We start from the raw sequence: 11750 nt of genomic DNA, 5'->3' as shown, positions 1-11750 counted from the left end.
ACGTTCATGTGGGTACCAGCTCACTTAGGGATACAGGGGAACGACAAAGCAGATAAAATTGCAAAGGGGGCAGCAAAGAAAGAAGAGGTGGAAATGAAAGTAAAATGATCAAAGGCAGAAGGAAAAAGTTTGATATGGAAAGAAATAATCAATCAATGGAAACAATATTGGAAGAACAAGGAAAAGGGGAGACATTTATATAAACTACAAGGTGAAGTTGTGGAGGTAGCAGAGCAGAGCAGGTGACCATGAGCAGACTAAGAATAGGGCACAGTACATTGAATAACACACTCAGTATATTAGGGAAACATCCAACTGGTCTATGTAGCTGTGTGGAGACAGAGACAGTGGAGCATGTGATGGTTGATTGTCAGGGATATGAAAGGGAAGAGAGGGAAGAGATGATGAAGACAGGAACAGTGGAGAACAGTGTTACGTGTATAAGTTTGTGTCTCTCTCTCCTTCCTCCCTTTGTCCTTCAGGTGAGAAGGGGAGGATTGTCTGCCACCTGCGGGCTCCAGAAGAGCTGGGGATTGGCTCACCCTCCAGTCAGTCATCCAATCAGAGACGCCTTTTAAAAGCCTCTCTGTTGTGTTGCTTTCTCTCTGCCTTTGCTTTATGACTTACTGATGCTCTATGAAGGTTTGTGGTGGGGGGATAGAACTGAGGTAAGGCTGGGGTACCTTATACATTCGTGCACACAGAAAGCAATTGTTATCACACTAGGTTATGGGTTGTTGCCCTCCCCCATGTTTCAATCAGAATAAGAATCAGAATCAGAAATACTTTATTAATCCCCGTAGGGAAATTGTTTTTTGTTACTGCAGCTCCCAAACGGTAAGTGACAGCAAGCAAAACAATAGTAAGAGAACAAAACTTTAACAATATACCCTATACAATATCCTATATATATACACACACTATATGCACATGTATAAATAACAGTTAAATAGAACCAGTAACAGTAAAAAATAAAAAAAACAAGTAACAGTGAGATATAAGATAATTTAGTTTTTGAAATAAATAACAGTTAAATAGAACCAGTAACAGTGAACTGTGCAATATGTAAATCAAAACCTTATAAAGAATTTAGTGAGGAGTTGTAGAGGCTGATGCTCACAGGTAGGAAAGACTTCTTGTGTCTCTCTGTGGAGCATCTTGGTGTCAGCAGTCTCTGGACTGAAGGTGCTCCTGAGTCTGTCCAGCACCTCATGGAGTGGGTGGGAGTCATAGTCCAAGATATAGATAGATAGATATACTTTATTTATCCCAAGCTGGGAAATTATAGTGCAGCAGCAGCATTACACAAAGTGACAAGTGACAACAAAGAATAAAAATATACTATAAAGCAAAATATACATAATAAAATATCAAAAAAGCAATAGTAAATACGATAAAATAAAATATATTGTACAGAGGTATATACAGCAAGTTGGCAGTGTTGATATGTACAAAGTATGGAGAAATGTGAGGTGACTGTAGATTGTAGATTATGACTTAGCTTTTGTTATACAGTGTAATAGCATGTGGCAGGAAAGATTTCCTGTATCTGTCCCTTTGACATATATCCTGCACTTATCCTTATCCTGCACCTTAGACAGCATCCTCCTTTCCAACACCACAGTCAGCGAGTCCATCTGCACCCCCACAACATCACCGGCCCTACGGACAAACCTACATTTGTTGTTTACCTTTTCCTTTAAGGTAAATAAATCTCTTTTTTTGAGTTATTTCGTTGTTGGTTGTCAGCGTTATTGTTTCTGCTTATAAAAGGGAAACGTAACAATAGTTTCAAGAGTGTAATAGAATGTGGGAAATCTAGAGAAGGGAGGAAAATCATAATTAAAAGGTTAATTAAAAGAATAAAAAAAAAGAAAAGAAAAAGTCCAGAAGAGGGCAGTATATGCAACAATAAGGATGCTGACTGATATTAAAGCAGAAGAAGAGACAATGTAAACGTTTCCACAACATCCGGGTCATGAGGGACCAAATATGGTCAACTACTAGCTGGCTTCCGTTAGCTTGTCCGCTTTAGCTCCAGGAAAGCCGTTAGAAGTCTGTGCGTATTAATTAATTTCCCTCATAAAGCCACATTTTAACGTCTTAAAACAAACAGAAACAATGTGAAATATGTCGTGTCATCGAGTTAAAAATGTGTCATTATGTGCGAGAGAAAAAAACGTACTGAGTTTGTAGGACATGTCGGCTAGGCTAGTCACAAGCTAACGTTAGCATGCGTTGTTGTGACGGAGTTGTTTGTTTACATCAGTACGGATGTAGTTAGATTACTTGTTATATGTAATATATTCACACGAGAGGTTAAACTAGCTGTAGCAGCAGTTTTAAAACTTTAAACTACACGAGTACTTGTAATATTGTGCTAGCGGTAGCTTAGCTATTTTTCTGGATTTTCAAAATAAAAGCCTGATTTTAAAAATGAAAGATTTCTGTATTTTCCAAATACAGGATGGCTTCATTTGGCTGGAAGAGGAAAGTCGGTGAGAAGGTTTCAAAGTCAGTGGTGCAACAGTTCGAGGCAGAGGCAGAGAAAGCTGAAGGTCCAGGTGTGGAGGAGGAGGAGGAGGAGGAGGAGGTGAACTGGCTGCACGCCATCAAACGAAGGAGAGAGATCCTGCTGGAGGACTGTGCAGCCAAGAGCAAGAGGCTGAAGGATGAGGGTGCACAGCTGGCCGAGCAAGGCAGGTGAGGAGAGAGTGGTTCAAAAATAACAAAGCCTCCATTATTATTATTATTATCTTTTTGAATTGCTTGCACACAGGTGCACACCCTCTGTGCAGCTGTTGTCGCCACATCTCTAGGACCTAACTATCCCATCAAAAGCTTTACACAACTCTAATCAAAGGCTTGCAACTGTTTTGCGTCTTGTAGTTCAATACTAGTACTAGCACAATATTTACTGCTGGTGATTTGTACATGCATGCAAGTCTGCATACATCCAGTCAGAATCAGAAATACTTTAATAATCCCAGGGGGAAATTATTTAATTATTTAAGTATTATTTAATAATTATCTATTATTATTTATTTAATTATTAATCATTTAATTAATTTAATATTTAATTTATTTATATTTAAGTATTATTAATAATTATTCAATTATTTATTCATTATTTAATTAATTTATTATTTTATTTAATTATGAATTAATTTATTAATATTAATAATTTAATATTATTATTAAGTATTATTTAATTATTCATTCTTACGTATCTAATTTAATATTTTATTTGATTATTTTTTATTTAATTATTATTTGCAGTTCACTATTTGATGCAAGAATAAAAGCCACCATAAAAATGTGCTAAAGGCCTTTTTTTAAATTTAACTTTTACTGCCCAAAACACGTAAAAACAAAGAGATAATTAATTTCATTATTATATTCGAAATATATATACTCAATGATGATGGTTTAATCATTTTATATTGGTGTTTACCTGTTTTCTGGGGGTCCTGTCAGTCGTGGGCCCTTGGGATTGTCCTAACTTCCCCCCCTATACGGCGCCCCTGAGTACACACATTAATCCTACATTAGATGCTCTGTGGGTGGCGGGAATTGTGCACAATCATTAGAAAAAAACGCACAGTGCTACGGTTAAATTCCAGCTGTTAAATATTTACTCACCTGTTGCAACAAATAGTGCTGAGCAAACAAGCTTTGTGCTATTATTTCCTTTTCAAAGACACTTTCCGTACTCTGTGCCAGTTTTATAGGGAGCAGGATTACAACTTGTTCTGTAATACTTAAGCGCTTCCTGTGTGTGTGTGTGTGTGTGCATGTGTGTTTGTGTGTGCGCACGTGTGTGTGTGTGTGTGCGTGCTGCTGGATTCTTCATGTGGACTACAGGGGCTTAGTTACACCTTTGATGGATACTCACAGGTTATTACCATGGCCAGTGAACCCAGGTTGCAGGATCTGCCAAAGACGGGCAATTAGGAAATGTACCGTGAGAAAAGAGGAAAGGATGACATGACTCAGAGCTTTTTACTATGTATCTCCTGGTAATCAGAACCATTAGTATTTAAGAGCTCTAACTAGTGACGTGATATTAGAGCTCGTCCATGGGAGGGCACCATTGCACAGAGCACACACACCCATCTAACACACTACTGACTACTCGTTAATACAGATAAGCGTCGACAGTCAACATGGTGCAATCCAAGCTTGAACCGTCCCCTGTGTTAAAGTATAAGGTGCTCTTGTTCAGATTTGGATTTCAAAAGCCAAAGAGCCGTTTTCCTCACAGGATGAGATCAGTAGGTGTGGTTCAGACCTGTCAATGTATATTTAATATTAGGAGGAAAGAAAAAGTTTAAATTGCTCCTGCAGTCCCTGAAGTGTACTCTTGTGGAGAGTTTATGTTATGTTGAAGAATAGTCACCACTATTATTTCATTTAAGTGTTATTTCTCTACTCGTTGTTTCAGCTTTCACCTCATGTTGTGTCTAAAATCTCACTGCTCATCTGCTTTTGTATGATTAAAAAACAAAACAAAATAGCCCCGCTGTTATCTGTTACATCTTCCATGACAATTGACCTTTTAAGCCAAATAACAATCACTTTGCGCCCCCGCCGCCTCCTTCCTTTAGCGTCTGCCTGTAATTGTATTTGCGAGGAAATGATGTCCTCCGTAATGGCTCTTCAGAGGTTTGAGACGGTGTCTGCTCGGGGATGTCAGCCAGGAGTTTTTTCCTCCTCTAACGACATTGACCTCTGATTTCAGTCTGTCATTACCAACGTTTAGATGCTCGCCGTGTAATTGAAGAGCTTCTTTTCAGTGTCCTGTTTGTGATCTGAATCACCTCTTTGAGACGCACTGTAAAGAATAAGCTGACCCTGTGAAGTTCGATGTAACTTTCGGGTGTTTTTCTACATTTTAAAGGTTGTTTTATGTCAATTTAGCAGAGTCACGATGAGTCACAGTTCATGTACAGTAAAATGTTGTACACAATTACCAACATTTTACCAATCACAGCCAATACTCAGCTAGATTTGGCAGTTAAAATAGATTTTGTTACACACAGACTTTATACATAATAATATTATAAACTCTCTACAGGCTTAGTTATCTTCATATGGCAGCGCACCAAAACGGAGTAAGAGTAGACCCTTAATCAAGATGACCATTTATTCATGAATTGCACAGACGAAACAAAACAAAAATCTCTGACTGACTGATAAAAAAAAAACATTGTATGATGCAGATTGCATATTCATTTCTACATGCATGGGCCGCTACTTGTGGCTTATCAGCGAAATGAGAGTCGACCAAAAGGTCTTCTGAGCATCTGTAATAATCAAACAAAGACTCCAGCGAGTGGCTCAGCGGGGATTTGCTTCAGACCGGCATTTTAAATAGGACATACAAAATATGACTGACAGTTCTCCCATTCACTCCGACATCGCTGAACTTGCTGGCACTCGTACCAACCGAACAAAAGAACGTGAACAAATCTCCTGAATTAAAATAAATAGTCCTTGCAGAACGGTGAAATTTCATGCTGGTGTTTGGGAGGTGTGGGAGTCTTGTGAGGCAACAAGTCGTGTCATCAACCAAATACTCGGCATAGTTTACCGATTTGTCCGGCTTCCAGCTGCCGCGCTGAGTCAGTTTTTTTCAAAGTAAAAGAGAGCATGCAGGAGTGTCCAACATCCTATACAGGCTCTTTTTTTGTTCTCTCTTTTGGGTGTGTTTACACTTGTGTGCAGCGTTTTCATCATGAACGTGTGTTTTGACAGAAGTGTGTCAGACCATTGTGATGTCCCCACCCTCAACCCTCTTCACCGCAAGGACGCGCTGCAAATATTTCAGTTTGTGTCATGTTTGTTCACACCTTCAGATAACGTGCAGGAGTGCACTTAGATCATTCAAATGATTGCTAACCTCTATTCTTTTGTTTCTCACCCTTTCCTTCACCTGTTTGTTTGACTGATAGCAGATATGTCTTTTTTTTTTTTTTTTTAGCTCAGAGGCTTCATGTGCTCCGCTTATTGCTTAATTTCCTCACATGATTTTGCAGCGTCTTTTGCCTCATCTGTTGGTGAGATTTCCACACTGCCTTAGTTCCATTTCCCTAACTCCTCTCTCTCTCTTGACTTGTTTTCTCAGGCTTCATTCTGGCTCTGGCCATCGTCCGAGTTTTACAACAGATTGGCGTTAATGTTCTCATTGTGTGACTTTTCAAGTTTCTTCAGGATATCCTTCTTCATAAATCTGTAAAAGATGTAGACATGACGGATGTATTGTTGTTATCAAACCCAGGATTTCACATCATAATCTTTCCAAGCCTTTGTCTTTAACGGGCTATTGAAATGAATCTTGAGTCAATATTGACTCGAGGAGGAGACGACGGTTAGACAGAGCATGAACGCGTTCGCCCGTCTCCATTCACCGCGTTGAAAACGTGAATATCTGCTTGTCAAATCCTGAAGAATTGTGATGCCTCAAACAAATATATGCAAAACAGATTAGTAGACTACAGTTGTAAGGCTGCAGTGAAAGTCAACGTGACCTCTGCGCTGTTTATTTTTCTTCTTACATGCCTGAAAGGAAACTAACAGCCAATTTAAGTGTCAGCTAGCTCTGAAAAGAAACTACATAAGAGGCTTTCCCTGGGAAGAGTTTGAGGCAGGTGGGCAGGTGCGCCGGCATGTTTCTAAATAAATAAAATAATAAACATGGGAAGATTCATAGAGTAGTAAATATGAACTGGCTCTCAGCTGATCTCAGCTGTATGTGAGAATCTTAAAGATCAAGGCAGCTTTCCAATAACACAAGTCACTTCTCTATGACAAGAAGTTACCAGGGAGATCAGCTTCATGAAACACGGGACCCTATGTTTGGTTACATAACATATATCAAATCTCACAGACAGAGACAATGGAGCCGATTGTCTAATTGCACTGCTTTACATGATTGTCATTTTTAATCTGTCAAACTCTAGCGTCAGCCAAAGTCAATACAAAGACGCGTTTAACTCTGTCTGCGCAGGGCGTTGATTGCTTCAGGTAACTTTAAACCATAGCCAACAATCATTAAATGCATTGTGAACACTTCTGATTCACATGCATGAATATTTAGCACACTGCAAAGCTTTGACCAGCATGCAGTGCGGCAGTAGCAGCCAGGTTATGGTTTACGATGACGCCACATGAACAAACTGTTTTTGTGTCTTTTTAATTCTGGTCTTTAGTTCTACCATGTGTGTTTTGAACCACAGTGTGTTTTTTTCTTCAGGCACTGGGAGGCCGTTAAGAAGTGGGACGAGGCCATTCAACTGACTCCAGACAACCCAGTGCTCTATGAGATGAAGTCTCAGGTATATTATTAACCTATATTTGACTTTTTTACCTAACCCTTTTTCTTTCTGTAAAGGATACGTTCACACGTTTCACACATTCACTCCGACTGACGACTGATTTTGCTGTTGATTAAGTGGAAGTGGAAATTCAGCCCAGCTGACTGATCTAAAAATAAGACAACACGGAGATAGCGGTCAGAATTAAGCTCTAGATGTTTGTTATTTTCAAACTTGTGTGGGGGGGAGTTCCCATTTAAAACCATAAATTCACGCTCATGTGTATATTCTGAAACAGTTTTGGGTTAGTGTATCCATTCATCCTCTCTGTACATGACACAGTTCTAACGAAAAGTCACTTTTACTTCCTTTTTTTTTTTATGATGATGAACAATGATCGCAGAGTCATCTGACGGTGTGAGTGGTGTCTTTGTGTTAATGTGGTTAAAAGTGCCTGTAACCACATGGCTAATACACAGAATGTTTCTGCCATTTCCTGGCACAGTACTGAAAGTTCAAACGGGTCTAAATTTAGTTCAACTGCTGCCTTCGGAGTCCGGGGCTGTAGATTTTTCGTCTATGTTCGGTGACATATCTGAGCTCATACCCAGTATACAATAAATAAGTCGTGCTTGTTTTGCAGACTTCTAACTAACCTATTCCTATCTTTTGATTTGGGACTGCCAGCAAGCTGTGTATCCTCTTCTACACATTCCTGCTCACATACTGTGCGATGTGATGTGTGTGACAGCCATCACGTATATGCCCCTTCAGCTGCCACTGTGGTATGCTTTTAACCTAGATATGCAATATCAGCATGTTGATGACACCCCTGGAAGTCTGCAGCATGTTTCCAACAGCTTTAATGTTTTGTTCTCTCCCAGTTCCTTTCACTTCCTCTTCCTACCTTTTTGTGTCTTTGGGTTCATTCATGTAGGACAAACACATGTCTGTAAACGTTGCCGGTGTGAATTCCAGCTAAAAAAATATACAGAACCGAGACAACATGCGGTAGATTCAGCAACAGCAACGAAACAAGAAATCTTCGAGACAACAGAAGCCATGCAGAGCAACAGGAAACAGCAAAAGCGTCGCTACAGTAATCGACCAAGAACAGACATCATTTCAGAACATATGGTCGTGCAAGCAACAAAACCTCAGCCGACCACGGCTAACTTTTGTCACCGTTCCTCAGCTGCAGCTTCTCCTTTTCTTCTAACAAGGACACGTTTGAAAAATGACGGTTCACGTATATTTGGAAAAAGCGGCGATAGACAGACAGACAGAGCTCTATCCATTATTTCTCATTCATTTACTACAACCTAACACAATAAAATCACTCACATCACATGGAGTATTGTAAGCTAATATAATATTATCCATTATAGGATATTTGAGAAGGAAATCATTAGAGAACCAGGCCTGGAAAACACCATCCCGTAAAAGGGATTCTTCCTCTTGACTTGAAGCATGACGGAAACACGCACATCACTTAAGTCCACTTGGGATCAAATCTGTCACATAGTTTACCGTAGAGAATTAGGAGCAGGCGACCTCGAAGGCATGACACGAGAAGGGACTTTGTGCGTAGTAGCACATGTAACTTATTTAGCGTCCATTATCAGTGTTGATGTTACTCGCATTCATTAGGCTGAAAATAGGCTGGACCTCATCATATTCTCATTACTGGCCGCAGATGATGACGATGCTTACACTGATGCTGGTCATTTACTTCCCCTCATCGCTTTCGTCCTATTTAACCCGATCCCTGTTGTGTCTATTATGCTCTCTGTATGACATGTCATTAAAAGTGTTGCATATTTTCTAAGGTTATGAGGTGAATTGGGCTTCTCCACTGAGATAATATGTCTGAGACGCTGTGCTCCGTGCCTGTTCACACCTCTCGCGCTATTTTGGTCTCCAGTGTTCGGACAGAGACGATTCTGAGTATTACTGGCTTGTCACTGGACGTGGGTGTGTATCAAACATGGTTATCAAGGCTAGGATAAAACTTGCCAGACCTCTTTTAGGGTCTGTTATGAATTGAATTGTATCACGCAGCAGCTTTATTCTCGCATCATAATTTCTTGTTGAAGCAGAGAGAGACACCGAAAACACTCAAGAGGCACTGCTCCTCGCTCACTTTTAGTTTTGTGTCTTGAATAATTTCTTTGTCACAGATCGTTCTGCAAATACACGCACAACGGTACAAGCTCCATGACCTGTAAATGTATCCATATAAATCTCTGCATTTATCCACTTATTGTCTGAATAAAAGATGAAGCGTAAGTCTGTACTGCCTCCGGAAAGGTTGAAGAGGTTAGTGAGGTCACTGCTAAATCGATACACATCGATAAGTAAATTATAGAGAGTGATCTTCGGACCATGACTGTGCTCTTGTTCTACACAGTACAGCGCTCAAACGGCGGCTTGGTCAAGAGCTACGAGTCACAGCAGCTGTTTTGACATAGCGTAGTAGTGTCGACGCAGGTGTTTCCGATGATACTAGTTAAGGTTTTGTTCCATTTAGCGCTGCGGAGACTTTCCAGTGAGACGACACGCACCACAGCAGCACCCTGGTTTTAAAAAAGTATTATTTTCATTAAAGATGAAGTTTGTTTCTAAAGAGTCATAAAATAGTAAAAAAGAAGAAAAAGCCAAGGTGGTGTCTTGTTTTGGTTGACCAACAATCCAAAAGTCAAATATATGTGTTCACAATAATGCTGTAAACAGACAGTGGTTGGCATTTTTGCTTAAAAAAATCATGAATTATCTCGATTAATCAGTTATTTTAATTATTTTTGGTTAATTTTCTGTTGTTTAACTTTTTGATTCATTCTATTTATACATAGAATTTAGAAACCTAGATCATTTCGACGTCATGAACATGCTATAAAGTTTTGAATCTTATTTTTGCCAGTGTATTTGTTTTGTTCTGTTATCTTGTTATAGACTGGTACTGTTTTATTAAGCTTATTTTTTATTTAGTCCAAGAATCAATGCATACATTAAGACAGAAGTGTATGTTTTCGAGCAGAAACAAGCGAACAACGTGGCTGAAACACCTCTCAAAGAGTCCTTGAGTACAATATATGGGATTAAGCCTCACACATACTGTGTTAATACTGGGAATCACACTTTAACCCTTCATGAAGGATACTCCATGCTCTGCAGAGAGAGGTTTAGAGTCTCAAACTATGTCATTTCTCTCCACAGGTACTGACCATCCTGCAGGAGTTGTTCCCCGCTGTGAAGGCAGCGGAGCTGGCGGTGAAGTTCCGCCCCCTGTGGTGGGAGGGTTGGCAGACTCTGGGCCGTGCCCAGCTCAATCTGGGAGAGGTGGACCTGGTGAGTATGACTGGCAGCGCAAACGCCAAACGAAAACAAATTAGCGCGGCGCGTTCGCAAAAAAGCCGTCAGACTGCTATTGAATTTGGCGACGCGATCAAATGCACTTACAAGAAACGAGGTGTGTGTGAGTCATACAAGAAGGAGACATGAAAGGAGGAAATAACACGATCTAAAAAAAAAATAAAACTTCTGTAACATTGTTTACTAATTGCAGATGACAGCGTGAGGTGATTAAAACCATATGCATTGCTTGGTTGGGTGCAAACACACAAAATCCAAGTTGGCACGTCTCGACCAATGTTTACTTGGTGGTGTTGCATAAGTGTTGATGGCTTGTTGCTACAGACAGTCATTATTGATCTTCTTTGGAACGTCTGAATGAACATTTGATTTGGTAATGAACCTGACAATAAATCAGTCGCGTCCTTGGTGTTTTTTTTTGTCGTTAAGATGCGTCGGTTATTTCTGTTTACAACCTTTAGCAGACTCCCTGCCTCTTGAGTTGAAGCCCTCTCTTTCAAAGCACACCCAAGCGCCTGAGGCTTGCGCGATTGCTTAAATTGCCCGAGAACACGCCAGAACCTGTGGCTCTATGAAACCTGCGCGTCACAGTTACACCGTTCATCCCATTTAGAGCCAAGCAAACAGGGCTGAACTCAAAAAGCCTCCAGCGAATGGCACCGCTTGTCACTCTTCGAGCGAGAGACCTGTCCTACGGCACCATAAACAACAATGGGAAGTGTTGAAAGTTAGCTGAGCTAAAACTAAAACCAAATATAGACACACCTCCTCGTAAGATGGATCTATTGGGAAGGAAGAGGGGAAAAAAAGGGACATCTATTTTTAGAGAGGCTTGTTCGGTCGCGTTTTAGGGCTTTATATGTATCAACATGTTTGGGTAATGCCTGTTTGTGCAAATGTAAGTGCAGCGATTCCCCATTTTCTCTTCCACGAGTCTGTTCTTTTTCTTCTTCTTTAATTCCCACTCGAGTGAAATAGACATACAGCTTCTGATTTCTGTCGATGTTTCATAAATATTTGAAAGCGACATCGCAGCGTGACGTCTCTGTCGCCATCCATCTT

General features: G+C 40.1%; 1 protein-coding gene across 3 annotated transcripts in view; it reads left to right on the top strand.

Annotated features, from left to right (window-relative positions):
• Nucleotides 1-1935: 1935 nt before the first annotated feature.
• Nucleotides 1936-11750, top strand: part of ttc33 (tetratricopeptide repeat domain 33) — a 32443-nt gene continuing 22628 nt past the window's right edge. For 2 of the 3 annotated variants that reach the window (XR_003462864.1, XM_027282105.1), the window contains exons 1-4: nt 1936-2059; nt 2467-2703; nt 7256-7337; nt 10533-10664. Coding sequence is in view for 2 of the 3 variants with exons in the window: in XM_027282105.1 (XP_027137906.1) it covers nt 2468-2703; nt 7256-7337; nt 10533-10664 (450 nt within the window). In the remaining variant the exon portion in view is untranslated. The remainder of the gene's footprint in view (nt 2060-2466; nt 2704-7255; nt 7338-10532; nt 10665-11750) is intronic. The other variant, XM_010750935.3, reaches the window with a different exon arrangement.

Source organism: Larimichthys crocea, chromosome IX (genome assembly GCF_000972845.2).
Source record: "Larimichthys crocea isolate SSNF chromosome IX, L_crocea_2.0, whole genome shotgun sequence".
NCBI classification, from domain to species: Eukaryota; Metazoa; Chordata; class Actinopteri; family Sciaenidae; genus Larimichthys; species Larimichthys crocea.
Note: the sequence above shows the minus strand (reverse complement) of the source record. Positions and strands in the feature narration are given on the sequence as shown.